This window comes from Apodemus sylvaticus, chromosome 12 (genome assembly GCF_947179515.1).
Source record: "Apodemus sylvaticus chromosome 12, mApoSyl1.1, whole genome shotgun sequence".
Lineage (NCBI taxonomy): Eukaryota > Metazoa > Chordata > Mammalia > Rodentia > Muridae > Apodemus > Apodemus sylvaticus.
This window is the reverse complement of record NC_067483.1, coordinates 86,138,335-86,164,211: the sequence shown is the minus strand read 5'-3', so window position 1 is coordinate 86,164,211 and position 25,877 is coordinate 86,138,335. Positions and strand designations below refer to the sequence as shown.

At 45.1% G+C, this 25,877-nt stretch overlaps 1 protein-coding gene across 1 annotated transcript in view; it reads right to left on the bottom strand.

Annotated features, from left to right (window-relative positions):
• Positions 1 to 25,877, bottom strand: part of Kif26b (kinesin family member 26B) — a 411,439-nt gene that overhangs the window by 204,637 nt on the left and 180,925 nt on the right. The window contains exon 4 of the mRNA XM_052200951.1: positions 16,806 to 16,972. Coding sequence (XP_052056911.1) covers positions 16,806 to 16,972 — 167 coding nt within the window. The remainder of the gene's footprint in view (positions 1 to 16,805; positions 16,973 to 25,877) is intronic.

The following is a 25,877-nucleotide window of genomic DNA, read 5'->3' as shown; positions in this document are numbered from 1 at the left end:
ATTATTGTTGTTTTTGCCTCTTTTCTTCTTTTGCATGTTAACTCCAATAGGATGTCCTAGAGAATAAACGACCATTAAGATGGCTAAAGATAGCCTAAGATAATGTGGCTGTCCCCTCATAACATCCTAACTCTCTAATCAGGAAGTTCTAATCAGTCATATCTCCAGAGTCTTTATTTTTTCAATTCACACTTCCTGATGGTTTTTTTTTTTTACTTTCTTTGTTATTTTAGTTATTTTTCAGTCTTGGCGATGGAACCCAGGGTCTTGGGCATTCTAGGTTCATGCTTAACCACAAGGCTGCACTCGAAGCCCATTATAATTTATGTTTCAAGGTGATCTTTTTGATAATACTTAAAATCTTTGCCTTAGTTGCTTTCCAACTGCTGTGACAAAAGACCATGACCAAGGCAACTTATTGAATGAAGAGTTTCTTTGAGGCTCACAGTTTCAGAAGCTGAGTCCATGGCTGTCATGGTGGGGAGCATGGCAGCAGGCAGGCAAGCAGGCAAGCAGGCAGAGAACTGGAGCAGGAGCAGCAGCTGAGAGCTGTGATCTTGTCCACAACCACAGCAAGAGACAGAGAGAACTAATTGGGACTAACATGGGCTTTTGAAACCTCAAACCCCGCCCAGTGGCACACCTTCTCCAATAAGGTCACACCTCCTAATCCCTCTCAAACAATTCCATCAAACAAACATTCAAACACATGAGCTTGGAAGGCCATTCTCATTCAAACCACCAGAATCTTCTAGGTTCAAATTTTATTTTGTCTAAAGGTAAGATGATACTTTTCTTCTTCACTTTGTTTTCAATACTCTTCATGATAATATCCAAATCATACTCGTTATGATTTATCCAAGCTTTTGGGTCTAACAGTCGAATGGAATTCTAGTGACTCAGTCTTAGTTCATCTCCTCAGTTGAAAATTATCTCAGAGAAATTATGGCCTCAAAAAAATTGATAGAGACTGGGGAGATGCTTAGTCAATAAAATACTCACCCAAGGATTCCCCAGAACCCAGTTATAAAGACAGACAAGGCAGTACATGCTTGTAATAGTATCCTGGCCAGCTAGCTAGACTACTTGGCAAAGTTCTGGGCTGATGAGCAGCCTTGTCTCAAACAAAAAGCAGAAGGTTCGTGCGAAATAATATCTGAGGTCACCCACTGACTCTACATGCATGCACATGCACGGGGATACCTCACAAGAGCGTGCTATTCAACCCTGATGATTTTTTATTTCCTGGAAAAATATAACTCCAAAATTGGAAATTTTCCCCTTAATTGTTTGGGGATGTGTAATTGAGTCAATTTCATGCCTTCCTTGGGATTCTTGGTATTTACACTTTCCTTCCTAAGGAAATGACCATTTGTCCCAAACTTTTGTTCATTCTAAGACAATTTTCTCAGCTTCTCAAATACTTTTTCAGTGTGTGTGTGCATGTGTGCATGTCTGCAATGATGGTGCATCTCTCTCTCTCTCTCTCTCTCTCTCTCTCTCTCTCTCTCTCTCTCTCTTTCTGGCTCTTCACTTTGTTTCTTGAGGCAGAGTTTCTCCTTGAACATGGAACTCACTGTTTTGGCTAGATCGCCTGGCCAGGGGGTCTCTGAGATTCCATATAGCTGCTCCTCAACTCTAAGATTAGAGAAGTGGATGCCATACCCAGAAGCACTTTGTGTCACTAAATTAGTTTTGTTGTTTATAATTCTATAACAGATAAAATCACATAAGAAGGAGTCTTTTGGTTTTAGCAGGAGCCTGGCTTTTTTCAGTCACATGATTATTCTGAGATCCATGCAAATTGCCACAGGTAGCCACAGTCTGAGTATTTGAAGGGTATCCTTCTGTTGTATAAAACACCTCATGTTTTGCTTATTTACTTATCTGTTGGAGAACAGGATTGGAGAGCAAGGACTCCATGTTTTGACTTTTATGACTTATTCTCTATCAACATCCATGCACAAGTCTTAGCATACACCATTGTGTCTCTCTGTCAATGTCTGCTGGTGGCATGGTAAAATCCAGTATGATGGCTTCTGCTACAACTTACTTAAAAGGCTGGCTGAAAATCTAAAGCATAGCCTCCCCTTTATGCATTTTCCTAAAAATGTCAACATAGTTCTGAAAGGAGAAGATAAAAAAAGTAAAAATGAAGTTGTGTCTGTGTCCTGCAGACCATCTCAGTCTTGCACTTGAGGGCAAACACAGCACAGTTGGCCCAGAAGACAGAGAATCCTTTAGGAAGGGGAGGAAACAGGAGTTCTCCAAGGTTAGCTCTGGTACACAGGTGCTAAGACATCCAAGGAGCCAATCAAAGGGCCACCACCAGCCCACCAGGGTCATATCATCTGCAACAGGGTGGAATTTATGGCTTATAGTGTAACTGAGAATAAATACAACAGTCCCTGGATGGATGGCTTTGTCTCTGCTGCTCTTAGACCTGTTTTAAATTTTATGTAAATTTCCTGAGCAAAAATGGAAAAGGACAAAGTGTCATAAAAGAGGAAGGAGGGAGAGAGATTAAGAAAAGGCAGATTAAATTCCCAGTCTATGCTTCATGTAATGGCTTTCCTTATCTTCTACTTTTTTTTTTTTAAAGGTCATAAGACCTGGAGTGAATGGTTACTTGTATTTAGAGCTATGGCCAGAGACCATGTTTAGCTTCTTGCCCTCAATGCCTCTTTTGTGAAAGGACCATCACAAAATGTAACGGGTGGTAATTTTGAAGCTCCAGGTGTAAAGGAAATACTCTTGTTATTTTTAATTTATGAGCTCCTGTAGCAATACAGTCGTCAGGAGCCACTCCAGATGTGTAAAGAAATACCAGTGATGCTTAAATTTACTGCAGCTGGAACAGCCCTTCGCTTCCCTGCTCCCACCCTCAACCACATAGCTCCATAAATCAGGCCTCCTCACGTGCCTATGTTGAACGGAAACAGGGAACATGCAAAGTTGTAAATCCACAACGGGAATCCAGGACTGCGGTTGGCAATCGGTACCACAGAGAGGCAGAAAGAGTCATGGTATCTAGTCTTATGTTCTCTGTCTTTACTATAAAAGCTAAAACCAAATGCTCACCGTCTCAAGCAGTGTGCAATAGGAGATGTGCAACTTATTCAAAGGGTTTGAGGGTTGTGCTAACACTGTCAAGTCAAGGATGTGAAGAATGAGGTATAGAAGACTGGTTAAGCACAGAACGTCTGAGACAAACTTTACCTGAGGGCCAGCAGGTGTCACCTCAACAGCCAGAGTAACCTCAAAGAAACAAAGTCAGGAGTGACCGCCTCAGGCCTCAATAGGGGAGTGATGGACCACAGCAAATGCTGTGTGCTTCCATCTGAAACTTGAAAACTTAGGACTGACTCCAGGATGTCTACCAGCACAAAACAATGATGACAAGAACATAAAACTTGCATAGCTGGATATCCAAGGCTTTGTACACTGTAGGTCATGGTTTAGCACAGAGCCAGAGCCCGACTTTACTAAGAAGTAGTAGTATTTTGCTGAGCTAGGGATGGAACCCAGGGTTTTGCACAAGCGAGGCAAGCCCTCTCTATTACTAAGCCACACCTAACTCAAGCCCTGAAGCATGGAGTGCCAGCTCCTACTAATGCAGAAGTCCACCATGCCTCTACAGAGGCAAGGCTGCTTCGGACAGGCACCTCTCTCAGACTGCTGACAGATGTCTGTGTTTCCAGGTGACATGGTCCTTCTTAGTGGTCCTGCTGCCAATCAAGGGGACTGTGACACTATTTGAAGGGATCAGTTCCTGCAAACCCTGAAGGCTCAAAAGGGAGGTAGCATAACTTCTGGCCACGTGGGTAGTCTTTAGTGGACACGGAAAACAAAAGAACCAAAATCCACCATAAGGAACCAGTTGAGCAAAAGAACCAGGTTTAAAGAAGCAGGGTCTTGAAGTAGGCCTGCAACCTTGGGGTGCAGTGGCCATGCAGATGTGCTCCACGGTGCTCAGGAGACACTGCTTCTGAAGTGAAGGATGGACTTCTCCAGGGGACAACCTCCACTGCGTACACCACAGCCATCCTGAGGTACATTACCCAAACGCTGTTTGTGGCTTCCAGGAGCTCACTAGAAATGGACCATGTAAAGATGGAGTGAGCTATTCATCATCAGGCTAGTAAGAAAATAGAGGAAGAAGATAATTTTCGACAATAGTGAGTTATGGGAAGACACCTTTAACTTCTAAGCATCCTGAAGGCTTGGGTAAGACAATAGCAGATGTTTTTTGTGAACTCTGTCCTAAATGTGTATGTTGTTTCTAGCTGTCCTCATTGGGATGAGATCTCCTTAATGGAATTGGTTGCCCTATTTCTATTTTGGTTTCTAAAGTATCTAGTATAGTGCCATGTGTCCTACCAATAATAGATGCTGGATAGATGGGTAAAGGATGATTAAATGGATGGATGGATGGATGGATGGATGGATGGATGGATGGATGGATGGATGGATAAATGATGAACAATTGGATGGATAGATGATGAATGCATGGATGGATGGATGGATGGATGGATGGATGGATGGATGGAAAGATGGATGATATATACTCTCGGGATCTTACACAGGGTTCCTTTGAAAACATCCCTGGGCTTGATAACTGGTATCAGTTGTCTGCCAGTCTTAGAAAACCTAAGAGGTAGAAGAACCTTTCACCAGAGGTATTCCAGAAATGGAACAAAGGAGTGGATTTATGTGAACTGGCCCCTGACAGTCTTGTCTGGGAGCTGCTTCCAAGTCATTACCCACACCCTTGACCCCACCCCACCCCGACTTAACAAACCAGACTGCACTGTGGGCAAACACTAGGGCTCATTAGTCAGTGGAAACTCTCAAACATTGCCACAGACATTATTAGCTCATGAGAAATATAAAGTTTTATATAAGAGAATTGAGTAGAAAAAAGTGTGTGTGTGTGTGTGTGTGTGTGTGTGTGTGTGTGTGTGTATACACTTAGTGTGGATCTTCTCATGAGCTCCTTAAAGATCTTCAAGGAAAAGACTTGGGGCAGGGTAACAGCAGCAGAGAGGAGAAGGAAGACCCACAGCCAGGCTGGACATGGCCAGCTTAGACTCTTAGACACAAGGAAATCTCTGAGTCTCTGTCATCAAGTCCTCTCCCAGCATGCAACCCGATTCTTGGAGCTCTTCAATGGTAAAAATGAGAGCTTTAAACACCCAGGCGTTCATGGTAAAGATATAGCAGCTGAAGTTTTCTTTTAATCCTGGACAATAACTGTAAAATTCTGAATAATCAGGTTTCAAAACAGTCTGCTTTTTTCTATAAATGCTACCTTACCACTTCAGGTTGAGCACCAGAGAGACAGCTATAATAATGTATGAAAATTTATTTGAGAAAAAATGAACCACATTTATTTTTCTAAAGTATCTAAAAGACCAGAAATGGATTCTGTGCGATGACTTATATTTCATCATTTTCTTTTATCCACAGGGGCTGGCCTCATGCTGATTATCTCCCTTTTCAACACAGGTCTGGGGACAAGTCCTTTCATTGTCCCTGCCAAGGCCCTTTCTTCGCTCTGCTGGGCTTTAGGAGGACAGACTGTAGCCTGGGTAAGCTTTGGTTCTGGAGCATGCCAAGAAAATGACATGGGCCATTATTTCTAGGCCCATGAAATCCTCTTTTCCAAATTCCAGTGTGCTTCATGAACAAACAGGCCAGGTACCAGGCAAAGAGGATTGAGGTCCAATGGGGCATCCTACCCAATACCATTCCTTAAAAGAAATCATGAGCACTTATCAGAGTAGCCACTACTGGGCTGAACCATGTGGAAACCTACAATGCAAAGTCTCCCACCTGCCTAGCCATCTGGATTACCTCTATCAATAACACTAATCTTCCCCACAATTGAGGGCTCAGGCCCACAATAGATTATCTCACTTACAAGGACCGCCCAACAGGTTTGGCGTTCTGTTTTTTGTTTTGTTCATTTTGTTTTGGGGGGTTTCTTCATTTGTTTGTTTGCTTGCTTTTTACATATTCTATTCTTCTGAGAGGCAAGACAGACCTGTTTTCAAGCACTCATGATGCATTCATTCTCTTCACATTAGATCACCATCCTGAGGGGCGGAAGTGAGGCTGCCCTCCCTTCTCCTGCCCTGGAGAGCTCAGAGAGACATTGTAGGAGCGTTCGCCAGAGTCATGAGCTGGAAGAAAGAGAATCAAGAAAACACAAACGCCGTCGCAGAAGAGAAGGCAGAGATACCAAACGGGTCTCTCTGTGGCTCCGTGTGATTTATTTCAAAGCATAGCATCATACCTGATGCCCCCGTCGTGTGTGCTTCCCCACATCCTCAGTGAGACACAAACACACGGTACCCTGGATGGATCTGTTTCCCTCCACAATGCCATTCATCAGCGCACTCAGCCTCTACCCAGTGCCACGAAGAATAATGCATCTTTAGTTTCTCTAATGCCTTCCCCATGATCCTATCCCCAAATGCTTTACATACTTCACCAAGACAGCTTTAGAATTAAAATAATCAATCAGAGCGAGGAACAGAAAACACGGAGGCTTATTGAAGGAGGAAGACGGAGGGCCCCATCAGCTGCACTACTCAGGTGACTCCGAAGACCTCCGCCACTGTAACTCTCCATGGGCTTATTGTCCCAGGATGCATCCCTCTCTGGTCCTTTACAACCCTCCTTCGTGGAAACAGTTAGGTAACTGAGCTTTATAAGACCCTTCAGGCTCCTGACACACCTCTCTCATATCAGGAGAAGATGAAAATCCCTCCCCCCAAAGTGCCCTACAGCAAAAGGAATCATTCACCTCTTAAACACACTGTTTGACCTATGTGGTGAATGTCTCAACACCCCAGCAGAAGGCAACCTGGAGACTCCCGAGATTCAAATGTTTTTAATTAACAGATCCCTTTGTGTGGAGTGGTGGTGCAGGAGAGAGACCTGTCATATTAAGCTGGAAGGCCTGATAAGGCTGCACCTCCATCACCTTCACGGAGAAGTAGCATTTGCACTGAGACCTTAGGCTGGGGAAGCTGTACCCCAGACACACGGGAAGGCACAGTAGGAAGTGATAGAACAGAGGATAGGAGGAGGCCCAATGGTGCTTTCCCAGGGAGCCAGGCTAGGTTAGTGCCCAAGCAAGCACAAGCTAGAGGGAGCTTGGGGAGGAGGGTGGAGCCGAGAACACAGAGGGACTGGGTGAGGCCCCTAAAAACCTCTAGCTTTTGCTCTATGGTATAGAAAGCATTATTTTAGTAACTAATAAGAAGTTAAAATAGAGATCTGCTGATCACGAGCCCACCATCACCCAGACACTCTTGGATTTTGAGGTGAGCTTGGCATTTGCTGTTATCATTACTATTATTGTTGTTGTTTGGTGTCTATATGTGTATTATCTCTCTGGGTATATGTATGTCTGCATGTATGAATGTGTATGTATGCATGTGCCTATGCAGGTGCATGTCTACATGTACAAGTGTGTGTATATCTGTGTGTCTATGTGTACATGTATATGTCTGTGTATGTATGTCAATGTGTATGTGCATGTCTGTGTGTATGTCTGTGTGTCTATGTGTGTCTGTATGTGTGTGTATATATGTATGTCTGTGTGCTTGCATGTGTCTGTATATACATATGTGTGTCTCTGTTTGTATATATGTATGTCTGTGTGCATACATGTGTCTGTGTAGGTCTGTAGGAGTATGCATGTGTCTGTCTCTCTGTGTGTATATATGTGTGCTTGTGTGCATGTATATAAGAGTATATATATGCGCGTATGTATACATATGTGTGTATGTGTGCATCTGTGTGTGTATCTGTGTGTATGTTTATGTGTGTGCATGTCTGGATGTGTATGTTTATGTATGAATGTCTCTGTGTGTGCATGTGTGTGTGTGTCTGTGTGACTGTTGTACAGAAGCACTTGCTTGTGTGGACTTGCTTAGAAGCCAAGATGTTCCTCCCCCCCCCATCTCTTCCCCACCTTATTCTCAGAGACAAGGCCTCTCAGGGACCTGGAGCTCACGATCAGAGCTAGACTTGCTGGCCAGCAAGCTCCTGGGATATGCCTGTCACTAACCCTAGCACTAGGGTTACAAGTACACACTCACATGCCCAGTGTTTCAGGCAATAGGGATTTTGGACTTAGGGCCCCCTGATTGCAAAGCAAGCACTTTACCAACTGAGCCACCTCCCCAGCTCTGGCATCCATTCGTTATATTGATGTTTTACATGGCTCTCCACTATCTGAACAAACATCATGGCGGCAGGGAACAGTCACTGATGCATTCAACAAACATTTCTCGGGCATGAATTTTACTTCCTAGGGCTTCAGGCAAGAACAGAGACAACTACTGTCTCTGCATTTTGGAGCCAACATTCTGGTTCAGAGGCTATGGGCTCACTCCCTATGCACTAGCTGTGTGACCTTGTGTGACCTTGGCCAACTTACCTCGTCATTCTGTGCAATGGTTTCCACATCTGTGATGGTATGGTATTAGAGCCAACTGATGGGGGACTCTTGACGCTAAAGATGTGATGATGAGGATGGTGTGTGGAGCTTGGGGGTGCCTCAGACCATGGAAGCTGCTGTGATTTACAGATGAGCAACCATGGATGTTCGAAAACTAGTTGCAAGCGTACTTACTGCAGCAGGGTGGTAACAGAGGTCCGCCTCCTCCTCATCCCCCTTCCTCTCCTATATACTTGATCGTTGCTTCCACTCCTTTTCAGACTACCATATGTCACCCCTAAACTCATTCCTTTACAGCCTCCCATACGTCAACCCCAAAGTCAGTCCATAAGCAAAAGAGTGCCTTCCATCTTTCACTTTGACTTAACTTGACACTTTGGTTGATTTTCCAGGTCAATTCCGACTTGTGGCATTTGGGGAATGACTCACCACTGAGCTCTAGGGTAACAGAATTCTTCCCCCCACCAGTCATGTAGACTTGAATTTGAAATGTAGCTAAGGTTGTCCTTGAACTTCTGACCCTCCCACTTCAACCTCCTAAGAGCCCAATGGTGACAGAATTCTTAAATGTTCCTCCTTCCTATCTACCATCCTTTATTATCGAGCAACTTTTCTGGGACTTGAGCTCTGCCCCTTAGAACCCACATGTGAACCCAGATATGCCCCCCTCCATGTAGACTTCTATATGGTGCCTGCCTTTATAAGGTCTTTGTAATCCTGCTTGGGGGCTACCCAAGCCTCTATAGCCATTGTAAAGATGGTACTCAGTTGTACTCCCACTGCTAGGCTGGGGACACAGGCATATAATGAAATGAAACCCTTACAAATCCAGGCATGGTGATGGATGCTTGCAATGGATACACTTAGAAAGTAGAGGTAGGAGGATGCTAAATTCAAGGTCAGTCTGAACTATGTAGTAAGTTCAAAATCAACCTGAGACTCAAAGTAAGACCCCCATCTCAATCAACAGATGAAAAGACAAAACCAAAAAAAACTTTGAAAATTTAGAGTTATGTATTAGACTAACTGAAGCCACGGGTATGTGACTTCAAAAGTGTTCTTCTCTCTGCCAGTCTTTGGTATGCTTATTGCCAAAGGGCTCTGACTCCCTTGGGATTTTAAAAGCCACTGGCCTGCACTCCCTGTATAGATGGCTTCCTTACTGAGGTGTGAAATCAGATCTTTACAATGGCTATAGAGGCTTGGGTAGCCCCCAAGCAGGATTACAAAGACCTTATAAAGGCAGGCACCATATAGAAGTCTACATGGAGGGGGGCAGTTCACTGAGTTTTCCACCCAGGACAGGGCTCTATCCTTCTAAGGCAGGTGCTGTGTTAATATCATCTCCAAGACGCAGATGATCACATCTTAGTCTTCACCATGACCCTGTGAAATAGACAGGATGATATCCATGGACAATAGAAAATCAAAGGCTGGAGAGGTCAAGCCAACTGTCTAGCTTAGGGCTGGAGGTTAAGCCTTGAGCTGGTCCATCTTCCCATTTGCTTTCTTCAGTGTCCTTCCCAGCCCATCACCAACACCAGAACAAAGAAACCAATGATTAGAACCACAGATGCAGAGAGCCGTTAACAAGGACCCCTGGAGTACTATGGGTTCACTGACGCTTCGCCTTCAAACATTCTCGCATGGACAGGGGTTTTGCTCCAAGTGGACCCAGATATTGTGAGCTGATCGCTCACACCTCAGAAAGATGGCAGTTGGGCATAGCCCCTGTCTAGGAGAAATGCACACTGTACATGCTACCATACTGGGATATGGTTAGAGATGCACTCATGGTGCAGGGTCACCCACACTGGTATGTGCCAAACCGCAGGTACTGATTCTTTTCTGCTCTGTCTGCCTAAGCCAGTACAAGAGTCTATATGGATGTCTGGGATGGCACACTTGCTGTTTGATGTGTAGAGAATGTCTTCAAATTCTTTTAGTAAATTTAGACATATATTTTGCTTTGTATGCATGAATACGTTACCTGCATGTATGTCTGTGTACATTTGTGTCTGTTACGGGCACTGGATCCCCTAAGACTGGAGCTACAGACAGTTATGAGCCATTATATAGGTGCTGAGACTCAAACCCAGGTTCCCTGGTAGAGCAACAAGTGCTCTTAATTACTGATCCAACTCTCTAGCCCTTCAGACTCCATTTAACACAGGACTCCACAGCGTAGGCACTAAATGCAGCCACTTGTTTGCAATGCTTTTGCCATCTCTCGGGCCAATCAGGGAGGTATTTCTTAGTGCAAGCTATACCTGATACTGTTTCCTCGGGGCCTCGGAAATCCAAAGACACTGGAAGCTCACTTGGCTCCTTCTTAAAGTCTTCCTTTCACAGTGCCACTGAGGTGAGTGTAAGTGGAACTATATTCATACAACTAGGACTCCTAGAAGTTCACCTCATCCATATGCATGAGCAACACTTCTTTCTTCTCCAAGAAGTGCTTGGAACCTTTTCTAAGGAGAGTAAACCTAAACCTGCCAGGAATACATAAGACAGAGATCCATGGAGCGATGGTTTGGCCTTCTGTGATCCTAGCCTGGCTCTGATTAGCTGCCAAAGAAGGGGGACAGGATGGTTGGAGCATCTGGAGCCCAGACCACACCTGCAGGTAGTTAGGAAAAAGATGGCCCTACTGGAGGTTTGCCGGAGTCTCCCCATGAGCCTATAGTCCTTGGGCCCTTAAAGCCCATACACAATTGTGTACCCTGTGCCATGACACAACTGTGCATATTGGCTTTCACCAGTGTCTCACGGGAAGCTCCAAAGTGGCCCTGCTTCCATGGGGAGCTATGGCATAGTCGGAAGTAGAGAAAAGTGGGGAGAGATGGAAGAGTGGCAAGGACTGTCCATCGAAAGGAGAGCTGACAGAGTAAGCAGGCAAGGTAAGTACCATGCTGCTATGGAAACCACAAGGAACTGGGAAAATAATAACAGAAAATTTTAATAATAGAACATTTCTACAATATGAGCTCATAAAGGTTCTTCCACAGCTCTTGCTTGTTTGTTTTTAGGTTTGGGGGTATTTTTTTAAAAAAATTATCTTTTGAGGTATAAATCTAATAATAAACACAGTCCTGGGAATTAGCTGGTCCACTCAGTAAAGCCAGAGGCAGAAATGAAGCCCTGTCTCTACAGCATAAGCCAGCAATCAAGAGATGAATCTTGTGTGTACCTGGCTCCATTTTTCTACCCCTGTATCTCCTGAGACCAATTGTGGTATTCAGGTGGCTTTTCCCAGTAATGGTTGTTGATGTGCTTCACAAGTGTCCCTGCAGGGAACTGTGTCTGATGGAGAACAAGAGGACCAACTATGGGCAGTCCCATGATCTTCCTCATCCTTCTTGGGCTTAATAAACTCAGCACACAGCCAAGTACCACTATTATGTGTAAAGTACCCAGGGACAGAAGAAAGCCTCCTTTATCCAAGATCAGACTTGCAAAGCCTATGCAACCAGGAGCTATTTTTATTGGCTATCAGCAAGATGGTAGATAGAATAGCAATAAGAATGGCGACGGTTGTAACTACAGTTGCAGCTAGCCCACTGGGGGCTGAACAGAGGGGAAACATGGTCCCAACAGCAGCGCTAGGCATCAGGAGCCAAACCCCTAAAATTTAGTTTACACTTGACCCTGGGACCTGGTTTTACTACAATGACAATCTCCAGTTTCAGGTGCTACTTACCAAATCAGTCATCTAACAGTCAGGTACATGTTCAAGAGACTTTGAACAAACTTTCAGGCAATAGAGGAGCCAGCTAAGATAAAAATGGAAGGGCTCTCGGGAGGATTAGACAGAGTCAGCATTAGTAACATCCGTAGGAAAAATGAACAAATTTAGAACAAAGACAAAAGGCAAGAGGAGTGGTGTGTTCATATGTGACACTAAGATCTGACCCATGGGGGCCTGCTGAGAAGACATCATGGGCATGACAGAAACTTCATGAAACAACAGGACAGGATGGACGGCAGATGAGAAGGCAGAGAACATGGATTCCACAAAATGAACCTAAGTCAGTTGCTTATCACTGGGACCAAAATCCTCTGCCACTCAAGAGAAGTGGGATTTATCCCAGCTCACATTTCAGAGGGCTCAATCTATTGAAATTTGCCCTGTACTCTTGACAGAACATGACAATGTCAGTGTGTAGATAATCTTCAATACTGGTAGACAGGAAACGTGGGTGGGGGACACAGTGGGGAACGGGAAGGAGCCCATACAGCATACTGCCTACAGCAAAGACATGGCCACAGTGTTAGCTTCTTCCAAGTCAGTCTCCCCTCTTACCTTTCCCCACATTATAGCATACTGTCTGTGAATTCACTGAAGGCTCAACTCATCCCTCCAAGATATAAGCACCTCCAAGGTCTTCTTGTCTCTGGAAATGGCCCTCTCAGACAAGTGGAGTCTACTTATCTTCTATCTTCCCAATCCAATCAAGTTGACAACCAAGATTAGCAACCACAGAGAGCAATGCTATACACTAGAGTTTATCCAGAAAATTCAAACCCAGGACAGACATTTTTAATTAACAGGAAAAAAATAGTGCAACTGGATCTTCAAATGGAAAGTCATTAAGGTTAAGGAAGAGGACAAGAGGAACACAGAAGAGGGGAAACTCCACAGTTGTTGATTTTTTTTTTAAATTATTATTATTTGGGAACTGAAAACTCAGTGTGAAGCTATGAGGCCATCTGAGGGATTCGTTTACTTTTCCAAGGTTGGAGGCAATTCCAGGCATGATACAGGATCTGCCCATTGCTTTTCAAATAACAGTGAAATTTCCATTGTCTCAACCTTCAATGACAGGGTCCCACCATTCGGTTTTGTGTACTTTTTATGATAGAAAGCAAAGTGTGTAATTAGTGAACAGTCAGCACAAGGGGAAATCTATCCCATACTCTACCTACCTCATCATCTCTTCCCAGTGATGTAAAATCTATGCTGAAGGATTTGCACATTTGAAACGGCCTTCCTGCTCAGTAGCAACACATTACTAGCCGACTTGAGGACAGATGTGCCAGTCTCTTCTTTAGTTCTGCTGCTATCACTTTTAGCCCTCTTTCTTTGAAACAGAGTGTCTGAGCTCTGGCTCACTATGTGACCTTAAACCTTTAAACCTCCTGTCTCCTAAATGCTGAGATCACAGTTGCAATACCGCCACACCCCATTTATACAGTACTGAAGAGCCACTCCTGGGCTTCACACAAGCTAAGTGAACACCCTATCAGACAAACTACACTCATATCCTGAACTGTTATTATTTTTAAAGTTTCTTTCCCCAAATGAACAGTAGACTAGAATTCTGAAATATAGACAACCACTAAGAGGTTTACTATCTAAAGAAAGAGATTTTTTTTTTTTTATTCTTAGATTCAACAATTACAATGGTTTGAACATGTCCCCTCCAAAACTCATGTTGAAGCTTGATCCTCATTGCCTTGGTCTCATGAGGCTGAACCTTCAGAAAGCCACTCAGAAAAGCCTGGTCTCTTTTGCCCTTCTGCCTTCCACCTCATGAGGACAAACCAACCAGACACCATGTTGGAAGCAAACAGCAGCCCTTACATCGGCGCTAGTACCCTGGTCTTGGATTTCCCAAGCTCTAGGAGGACAGAAATAATCTCTTGTCTCTTATAAACCACAGAGTCTTGAACATGGTGTTACATGAACATGAGCAGACTAAGCAAAGGACCTCAAGTTACTGTGAATGATCTACAGAAATGTATAAATACTCTTTATGGACCTCTGGGACCCAAAGAAGTGATAGATCCCAGTTATCTCTCTCTCTCTCTTTCTCTTTCTCTCTCTCTCTCTCTCTCTCTCTCTCTCTCTCTCTCTCTCTCTCTCTCTCTCTCTCTGCTGTAGGTGCCTGCCCATTACTAGCAAGTTGCTCATATGCTACCTTACTTGCATATGCAAGTAAACAAAATCCAATGACAAGCCAGGGTGATGGGTAAGGAATGAGCAGAGTGTGGTCGTGTGCTTTTTTCACGGTACTGTGTCCTTCTATACACCATAAGCCCTTTGAAGGCACGCCCATACCATTAAGCTCCAGGTGCTATCAGTGTTCACAACAAAAACGATATAAGGGGGCCCGAAGGAGCAGTCTGTCCATACTGCTTTCACCCAGGCCTGATGACTTGAGTTCAATCCCTGAACCCATATAGTGGAAGAAATGAACCAACTCCCACAAGTTATCCTCTAATCTATATGTACATGCATGTACATGCATACACAGATGGATGGATGGATAGACAGATGGACAGATAGATGAACAGACAGACAGACAGAATGAGGTAATGAGCAATCTTTTGGAGTCTTCGCTCACTGCTGGCATCATCTACAGAGCTCCCAGCCATTATTACCGATCCATTCATCTTAGGGGCCCAGCACCTGTTCTCCCTAAGTAGAACCCACCAGAAGTCCCAGTCCTTTATTTCCTACACGCTGAAATCTTTCTTCAGCGTTTTGTTTTCTTCATGAGTCTGGCAGTTTTGTGTGTAATCCTCTGAAACACAGAGATTCCACACTCAGAAGAGCATCAAAGTCGGAGATGAGAGTTCAACTCCAAAGAGCATCAAAAGCTCACTCCCTCCAGCATGGAGGCCAGACTCCGCCCCCTCCAGCATGGAGGCCAGACTCCGCCCCCTCCAGCATGGAGGCCAGACTCCGCCCCCTCCAGCATGGAGGCCAGGTAGCCACTCAGCACACCTTCCACCTCCCTCCCTGACAGAGACCCCACTCTCTAAGAGATGTGAATAGGCAGCAAGTTCCCGGTCATTCCCAGAGAGCTGAGGGGTGACTCCCTCCTATTCTGAGATTTTATTCAGCCTTTGCTCATAAGAAAATGGCCTCTTACTCAGTGATATGGAAGATTTCCGCCTTAAGGTATCTTCTCAGTCCTCAGCCAAGGTTCACCCACCTGTGACTACACTCTGATAGGCTTCCCAGGTCTCAGAATCTTCTGGGCTTATGACATTTCCTCCTAAATGCTTACATCTCTTCATTCCTGCTTCAGACAGCAGAGATGCAATATCCCAGTGGGCTTGGGTTCCTTGTTCGGTGGTCCAAACATCTCAGAGGCTCACACACAGGTGGAGGTAACAATGGCCCTTGCTAGGAGATGGCATACACATATGGTGCTTCTCTTCCCATATCCAAACCAGTGCAAATGTTTAGAGGAGAATAAACACAACATAGAGTCCTGATATAGTGAGACCCCCTCAAAACTGGGCTCCCAACAACACTTCCTAACACCCATTATGGATGACATTTTCTCCCTCTCTTCCTCCTCTGACTTGTTCCCTTCCCCAGTCACAGCCCCTTCTTACATTTGTGCCCTGCATGCCCATGCTCCTAGGAAAAAGAAAAGCCAGACCCAAGTGAAATTAAACTTCTGCAATGTTCTTGATAATTCAACATCGCCTAATTTCAATCTTCAAACCAGATCCTCTGACTCCATGCTCTGTGCTATTTATTCAGGATTCTCTTTACTCTGGAGCCTGAGAATCTCAGAGAAAATTTTCCAAGTTAGTTCAAGTTATCGAATAAAGAGTGACTTGTGAGCAGAAGACCAGACATATCGACCCCCTGCTATTTCTGTCTCTGTTATGATTTAACTCTGACGAACCTTCCCGGTCTTCGGGGTCTTTATTCATAAAATCATGAGATTGAATTAGACAACCCTGCCGTCCTACTCAGCTGTCCTTTGTCTCCTGCCCTGTCTCTGCCTTGCTGCTAAAATTAGGCTGGCAACATTGTTCAAATACCTTTCATTTTTGGTTCTCATGGCTTTAAACTCTCTAAGATTAGCCTTATGCCCAGTGTTTGATTAGCTATATATCCAGTAATGTGCCAAGAAGGAATACACCTAGCATATCTTTAATAGTGTCCTTTTCAGCAGGTTTATAAGCAAATAAGTGTGGGACCAGTAGCCACAGGACTTCACCTATTACATCCTTTCCCCCAAGGAGGGCCATCTTTAGAGCCATATGTTCTCATAACAGTGGTTCTCAATCCAGGACACATCTGACTATTCCAGTATAGTAGGGAGAAGGGTACATGGGCATGTGGTAGACAGAGGCTGAAGATCCTGCTAAAAACACACTAAAATGCATAGGACAGTCCCCTCAACACAGAGTTCTCTGGCTCACCATGTGAATAGTGCCCAGTTTGGAAATCTTGCTTTCAAAAATCCAACTTAAAGAACAGTATTGAATGCCTTCTAATGGTTTCAGCTGATCTGGAGCACATAGGATGCAACACCAGCTGGGTGTGCCCAAAAGAAGCAAAGATCTGAGCATCTCTTACCGTGCAAAGAAGGAAGCAGCCACCGAGGTCCCCGTGGACGTCTCACTGGCCACACAGGAACCCTGTGGGGCTGGGACACTGCTGGCTGCAGGCTTGTCAGCATTGTAGCGGTTGAGCGCTGACTCTGTCAGTCCCTCACGGCCGGTCTCTGTCATCAGCTGGGAGATCTGACAAAGAAACAACACGGAAATCATTACTTGTGGCTCATGGAATGTCGTCTGCCCATCGCCAGCAGGCTGCTGTCTGGAGAAGAACACTTGGTTACCTGGGGGCACACAGGATCTCTATGACCATTTCCCAGCGCGTTAGCTAGGTCACTTCCTGTTTCCATTTAAAATAATTTAGTAAAATAACCCCTGACATTATAGGTTGCATTACACCTACATCTTCCCTTCCTGGAGAGGAGAAAGTGTCACCTATTAGCCACATGCTCTTCATAGCCCAGGATCAGAACTGTGACATGAACTAATGCTGGCTCCACACCAGGAAAGGCTTCGTGTGTTCACAAAGTGGGGAACGGGCAGAGGCTCAGTCTGAAGGCACAAGCGAGCCTGCTAATGAAGAACACAGGGATTCAGATAAAGGGTTCTCAGGGGCAGTGGTTGGGGTCGGCTGTAGGAAGACAGGTGGAGTGCAGATGCAGATAAAAACAGGCACAGCTACCGTGCAGCACCAGTGGTTTTTCTTGGAGGGTTTGGAACATTTTAGATTTCATTTTCCTTCTGATCCATTAACAGGACCATGAACTATTTCTGCTTTGTTTCTTTTTGTTTTGTTTTGTTGTTGTTGTTTTGTGGAGTTTTTGTTTTGGTTATTTTGTTGTTTTGGTTTTTGTTTCTTGTTTTGTTTTGACGCAGGATTTCTTACAGTCTAGGCTAGCTAGCCTAGAACTAGGTATGTAGCAGGACTAACCTTGAATTCTTGATCCTCCCTTTATACCTCCCAAGTGCTGGGTCTGCAAGAGTGCACCTTCACAGCTAGCTAAAGTATTAGTACTATTAGCTAAAGGTTATTAGTATAACCTGTTGCTTAGATCAGGCTGGCCTGTGGGCATCATGCCTGTCAGGGACTTTTCTTGATTAGGTTAACTGATATGAGGAGGCCCACCCTGAATGTAGGTGACATTTCATAGGTTGGGCCCCCAACTTATAAAAGCTAGAACTGTGAGCTGAGCAAGGAGACAGGTGTGCGTGCATCCATTACTGGGCTGGGCTGTGACTAGCTGTTTCAGGTCTTGGCTACCTTAACTTCCCTACTATGATGGACTATAACCTGGAGTGGTGTGGTGCAATAAACCTTCCCTTCCCTCCTTAAGTGACCCTGTGGGGGCATTTTATCACAGCAAGAGAAAAAACAACTAGAGCACTCAATGTCTTCATGTTTTGTTTGTTTGAGAACTGGTCTCTTGTAGCACAGGCTGCCCTTGGACTCATGATGTAGCTGAGACTGTCTCCTTTTTATTTCTTGTGAATGTTTTTATAACAGAAGTCCACATAGATAGTCTATTCTGTCTGAGTCCCATTTGCTATAAAACCCACACTTCTGGGAAAAATGAGGATGTGGTATGGAGACACTTACGTTCATCTGACATAATATGGTGTTCTATGGGGTAAAAGTTTAAGTGCCTGGTGGTTACTTTAAAACTTCAATCTACTTCCAAAAGGGAAAACATTAGCTTAAATAAACAAACAAAAAGAATGACTTCAGTTAAACAAACAAACAAACAAACAAAAGATCTTTGACCTGCTACTCTTAAATGATAAGTGGAAAATATTCCTATCATTTATAAAACACAGGTGTAATCAAACCCAGGGCAGGAACTTTTCTCCTCAGTCACTGAGCAGGGCAGCTGGCCATGAGGGAGATGGGGGAGCCTGGGCTAACACCAGGAATGTAAACTCATTTATACTTCTCAGTCACTGAGCAGGGCAGCTGGCCATGAGGGAGATGGGGGAGCCTGGGCTAACACCAGGAATGTAAACTCATTTATACTTCTCAGTTTTACAGAGCAGCGATTTGCTCCACACACCATTGACCTGAAATTTTGCTTAAACTCCTGCTGTAACTTGGGAAGTTCGGCATCATTTAGTGGAGATTCTGATGGCCTGTACTTTCTTCTTACTTTCATTGTACACACAAGAAACAGACGTGAGCCCATCACAGCAGCTGGAGAGGTGGCAGCACAGAGAAGGTCTCTGTGTTCCCTAGGGACTGCTAACTCTCCCTAGACACAGGTCACCTCTGACCTATACCACTAATAGCTGTCACCATCCCAGAGGGGACAATGAGGACACACACACACACACACACACGCTGCTGTCCCCACTGGCTAGTAATGCTAAAGCCACAGGTGGTACATGATGGTCTCCTGGACATCACCCAGGAACAAAACCAAACTCGCAAATCCACAGCACCTTGTTTCCATCCAAAGCCACCATGAAGGCACACACCTGTTTTTCACTCACAGTGACATCCGAAAGAAGTCAGCAAGTGAGTGTGGCATCAGTGACACCTTGCACACCATGGTGACATCACTGAGTAATCTTCACCCAATCCTCTGTGGATGGTTCCTTTCCCTTTACTGTATTTCTTTTTAAATGTATTTTGTGTCTTTTTAAACTTTAAACAGCACTTCCGTTTTCACTTCCATGTCTATACTCCGGGTTGCACTCAGCAAGCAACACATCACAGGATAATGGACCAGAGCTGGCTTGTCCACTATATACCAAGATCAACAAAACCACACAGAGATAACAAAAACACACTTGTGGCATGGATCTAGACTATTTCATTTTCTGCTGCTCACATCGATCTGATTAAATCTTCTTGTCTACAGTCCTTTAAACAAGCAAATATGTTTCTTTTGCAGATTTCATTATTTTGCTGGGCACGTCACGTCTCTGTGTGCACTCTGGGGCAAGCGCTCTACCGCTGAGTCCCTCCCGTTGTTCTTGGTGGTTAGTTGTGCCAGATACTTCAGCAGACACACATGCAAACACATCTTCGGGTCTCAGGTGTCTTCAATATTTACTTTCTCTGCAATTTGTGCAGGCATCTCCGGTTGACGGTATGTTATACAGACAGTAAATAGGAAAGCTGGCTCTGGTCAACTTCTGGGCTCTGTCCAGCTGCGTCTCTACCACTCTGATAGTCAGGGGGGCCAGGCACCATCTCAGAAACTGTGGTTGTTTTAACCCAACAATCAAAATCACACTGTTTCCAAATGATTATGAGAAAGGAGTCCGCTTATCAGACAAGCCAGCACACACCCACCCTGTACTAGAAGGCAGGCTCTGAGTGCTGGGACTCGGCCGATAACGTCTTACCGAGGGGCTAGCTTACATCTCACCAAGTCACTAACAATCAAGAACTACTCCCTTCAACCTTGACAGTTATCACTAAGACAATACCACCAGTTATGAATGAATTACCTCAGGAGTCAAAAGGACAAATACTTGCCCACTGGTTAAGACTGAGTTAGGAAAGATCTGTCCAACACAAATTCCTTCTTCATCTCTAAACTAGAGGGAGCCCATCCCAGAGCTGAACGCACATTATTCAGAAAGGCTGAAGATACTAGATGCATCACCACTATCTGCTAACCCTCTAAGACCGATAAGCCCCATCCCTTCCCGAGGTCCACAGGAGATGGGCAGCGTAGTACTATCTAGACAGCTTGGCTCTTGCTCCCAGCTCACAGATGAGGAAAGAGCTGTAAGGAGACACATGATTCGACCAAGGTCACACAGCACAAGAGAAAGGCAGGCCCTGAAACCATTCTGTTTTCCTTCCTCAACCCATCTGACTTCTCTTACCAATGTGTGTTGAACACACTGAGGATAAAGTAGATTTGGGGGCTTACAGAAAGAAAACTGTGCTAAGTTCCTCACTTCGTGGGAAAGAATCAGATCAGAGAACTAAACATAGATTAGAAACATGGAGTGAGCCTAGAACATAACCGGTCTCAGAATAAAGCCACCCACATACATGATGTTTGTGTGTATGTATGTGTGTATGAGTATGTGTGTGAGCATATGTGTATATGAGTGTAAGTGCGTGTGTGTGCACTGTGTATGTGTGTGTGTGTATGTGTGTGAGAGAGAGAATGCATGTGTGTTATGAGAGGGTGTGTGCATATGTGTGAGTGAATATGCATGTATGTATGTATTGTGAATGTGTGCATGAGTGTGTATATGTTAAGAATGTATGTGTAAGTGTGTGAGAGGCAGTGAATGTGTGTATTATGTGCATGTGTATGCATGTGTACAAGAGTGCATTGTGTGCATGTGTGTTGTGTGTGTGTGTGTATACAACATATCATACACTATAATGTGCTAATAGAGAGGCTTCCAGATGTGCTTTCAGACAAATCTTCAGGTGAAATAAAGGCCTAGAGGTGGAAGGGAGCCACTGGTTTGCTGTTGTAGACTGAGCAGTGCATGCTGGGCTATGGAGACCCCCAGAGGAGGTGAGGTCATTTCCAACATGCTTCTGAAGGAAGGATCCCCGGGGATCCCTAGTTTCTGTCCTCTTACCCATCAGCCATCAGTGAGGATCCTCTGCTCCTTCTCTCTCTCCACAGAGGCACCCCATGGTATGCCTGAGGAATCTGTGTTTTGTAAGCAGTCATCCTGCCCCTGGCTTCTGAGTTTGATCAGAGCAGTGGCCGTTCCTCTAGCTTAGGACCTGCCACCTGTAGAAAGGGTCCCTTTCCTGCTACTATATCCAAGGCTCAGTTTTTGTGTGACAGTCCTCAAGATAGCCTTAGCTACTGTGGCCCCAAGTCCTGGGGACCTGTCCCTCCCTTATCTCTGTCTAGCACTCCTTGCCTGTGGCTTCCAGGTCAGGCAGGGGAAAAATGAATGGGTAGTAGTGGATGCCTACAGGCCCTCACTACAGTCTTGAGGGTTGCTCAGAAACTGAGTCCTAAGACAATGTACCCACATCACCAAGAAGGAAATGAAAGGCCAGAGAGGTTAGTACTGCCCAGGAGGAGGCAGGTAGGCAATAAAGAGACCCAGCCTGGGACCAAACTGTGGGGAACTCCACAATTGCATTCCACTCTTGGTCTAACTTACTTCAGCTCTGGCCCCCAGCCCTGACCCTTCAGCTCTGCTCCCCAGATCTGTCCCCCAGATCTGCCCCCCAGTTCTGCCACACCCCCAGTACGGTTGTATCCATAAAGAACCTCCTGATGCATTAGCATCACTGGCCAGTGCTGGACCAGGCGCCTGATTTGGAAAGCTCCATATACCTTGATTTTGCAGACCGTCTCACATTTATTTCTTCTCTCACCACACTGTGGGAAATACAGGATCGTTCCTGAGAAAACTCAGATCCAAAGCCACAAAATGGCTGTTTCCCACTGAAACCTGCAATCTGGTAGAAAACCTTCACTGTCTGCACCACGGTTCCTATAGTAAACTCAAAGCTGGCGGCCACTTTGAATCACAAGCTCAGAAGAACTGGTTTTTCACCATGGGTCATGTTTGGCTTAGTTCTGATTAAAACCCACATTTAGCTCTCCAGCTGAGTTACACGGGACCATGTCACTGCTTAACAGAATTTGTCCACTTTTCAAACATCACCATTTTCCACAGGTAGGGTGGAAGTGAGACACAGGGTTACAGAGAGAGAAATGACTGAGGAGTGTGAGGAGATGGTGTGTGCATGCGTGAGTATGTGTGTGTGTGTGTGTGTGTATGTGCATGCCTGTGTGTGTGACACAAAGTTACAGAGAAGGAAATGACTGGAGTGTGAGGAGAGGGTGCATGTGCGCGCGCATGCCTGTGTGTGTGTGTGTGTGTATTGTGTGCCTGTTTGTGTGTTACATAGGGTTACAGAGAAAGAAATATGACTGAGGAGTGTGAGGGGAGGGTGCATATGTGTGCGTGCATGTGCATATGTGTTGTGCATGCACATGTGTGCATCATGTCCTCCCTGAAGGTAAGAACCCATGTGCCATGACTGTGCTGTGGGTTGCTTTGCACAGGTTATACATTGCTCCCCTCCATGTTGACCTGAGCATAGGTCAGCCAGCATATGTCTTTAAATCACACTGAAATTTTGATATGGATATCTCAGCACAAGGCACTCAGTGCTGTCCCCAAAGACACTGAGCCTCTTAAACTGGCTTATGCTCTTGAGCCCACAAAGAGAACAAAGGAGGTTTGGCTCTGGTCACCGAGCTCTGTAAGCCACTGGCCTTAACATTTCCCCCTGAAAGACCTGTTCAGACTCCTCAGTGGATATCAGCAAGGAGTTCATCTTAGCTGGCATTCTTGACCCAGAAAGCCACCTCCCTTTGACTATGCCAAGTTATCAGGGAGCTCCAAACAGCATCTATTCTGTGTGTGGAGGTTCAGACATCAATCTCTTCCTATTCAGTCTTCAGTTAACTACATTTAACAACATGACACGCCCCCCCCAAGCACCAGAAAATAACATCTAACAATACATTCTTTTATCAGTACCTAGCTATTTTGGGACAGTGTCTTTTGCTGTTGTTCGTTACTTGCAGTTGTCAACATTAGGGTGCTCAATACATACTCTTGATCAGAGTTAGCGCAGATCAGTTCACATCCATCTGGATGAAGGTGGGTTACAGCTCATTTGCAACACTGGTGGAGTCTGGACATTCCTGTGTGGTTACTGCTCAGGTTTTTGACCACTAGAACCAGCTGGGATTAAAAAGCTTTAATGAATGTATAAAATAAGGCAATGAACTTGCCACTGAGCAGATCAAACAGCAGCCTTAACCCGAAGATGAACAACTCTGAACAGATGTGTAGAGACTCCCGGGCAGACTCTGGACAGCAGACAGCTGACCCTGGAGGTCAGAAAGGCATCTACCTCCAGGAGTTAGGTAATACAGTAGCATGGCCACATAAGCCTTCCACAGTCTGTGAGACACTTTGTGCTCTTTTCTGCACCCTAAATATCCAGCCAGTTAGAATGACAGGAGATAGAGCGGGAATGCCGGGAACTAAGAAGGCAAGGGGACCAGAGTTAGTGTCTTCTGGGTTCATAATCTCCATCTTGGATGAATACCACTGCAGACAGGTGTCAGGGAAGGCTGCACAATGATGACCACAGACTTGATATGGACCAAAAAATAGTTCAGATGCTACTTTTTTTATTTTGGCATATGTATATTTTATCACAATAGAAAACATCCCATAATCCCAAAGAGTCCATTCCTTTTGACCTCCCCCAGGGCCCATTCCCTGTTCTCTCATTCAAGGAAGATGGTCATATGGGCTAGCTATCATTTGTGGTCCAGAGTCAAAGAAGATAGTCAAGAACACAGGGGTTCTGTCCTCCAGTGAATCTGATGCATCTCTGCACAATCACATTGTGTTTTATAGGATGATCAGGTCAAAAAAGTAACAAGAGTAGGACTTCCCTCTCCCACCCCCTCCTTCTAGCCATGCCTAAGGCCTGGGGGAGTTATGTCCAGTCTGAGCCCTGAGTGGAGGGAAATAGGAGGGAAGAGAATCAGGGCTAAGGCTGAGGGCATGGGGTGGAAAAAGCCTCTCAACTTAGCTGTCTAAAATTGTCACTCTCTCCCCATACATAAGAAAAATACCACCCTCCCCCCCACCCCTTATCCCTCACCAATATTCCTGAGTACTCAGGTAAGAGTCTTCTCAGAATGTAAGGTTCTAAACTCAGCTGGATCAGACCATTTCTTAGGCTTAGGGTTCACTTCAGGGCATTCAAATATAGCAATACATTACTTAATGTTTATAGGATGCTGTCCACAGAACACAATCACTCGATACCTCATTTGAAGCGTGCCCCAGGCCTGGCCCTGTCTCCGAGGCTCCAGTACACACAAATCACCTCTGGGATTCCGGTGGCCTTGAGTCCCACAGATAAGTTCCTCCTTGTGCTGGCCAGTGCCCAGCCACCCCAGCAGGCCAAGATGGGAATCTCCCATCCCAGGGCTGGACATTTTGATTACCCTTATTATCTTAGCTTGCTTTGGCTATAAATTTTATTAGTGGCCATAAAATTATCCATCCACAGCCTATGACTCAGTGACCTCTTGCAACAGAGAATTCTGCAACTGGAGCCGCACGAAGCCTGTGAGGGCAGCTTTTTCTTTCCCTTAATTTATAGCCCTACCTCCTTCACAGTCTTCCCTGTGTGAGGAGACTCTGCAGACGGAGGAGGAGGCTCAAGTCGTGATAGTGTGATAGCTGTTATCAGGGCTTACATCTGGCCCCTCAGCACCTGGGAACTGTTTACTTTTATTCTTTGTGTTGCTAGAAGGTGAAAAGGGCAGGGTCACCTGCCTGCTTCACCAAGGACCCCCGGGAACACAATAAAGCACAGGCCCAGCTGTGCGGCAAGTTTGGAATCTTCTCTTAAATTTCATACTTCCAACGTGTGGCGTAAGGCACAGCAGTTCGGTGCCTTTTCGAAGGACTCTTAAGACAAAGGATAAGACCATCGAGACAGAGCTATCTCAGATATACATTAGTTCATCTTGCAGGCACGCTAAATCACAATGCTTTAATGGCTAACCTCCAGTCACGTGTCTCGGAGTACCTTCAGTGATATATTAACGTCATATAAGATGAGCATCTGGCAGGCGTAAAAAGGGGACATCGGGCATCCTCAGAAAGCGCCATCGGCACCATGGCCATTGTGGATTGGTAGTAGAGTGGTATACTCAGCTTTGTTTTTAATTATCTTACGTATGTGATTATTACTGCATGTCTGCATGTATGTCTGTGCACCACATGTGGGTCCAGTGCCTACAAAGTCCAAAAGAGGGCATCCTGGATTCTGGAATGTGAATTACAGACAATGATGAACTCCCTGTGGATGCTGGGAGTTGAATCTGGGTCCTCTGAGAAAGCTGCCAGTGCTCCCAACTGCTGAGTTCTTGCTCTAGCTTAGGAGAACCAAGTTTAATCCTGTCAACACCACTGTCATCCCTACAGGTATCAACTCTGCCGTGTGGGAAAACCCTGCAGCAAGGAATGCCACTGGCCTTGGTCACTCTCTATCCTTGAGATGATATTTTCTGAGCAAGAGACAAACAACAAAAATTTGCGTAAG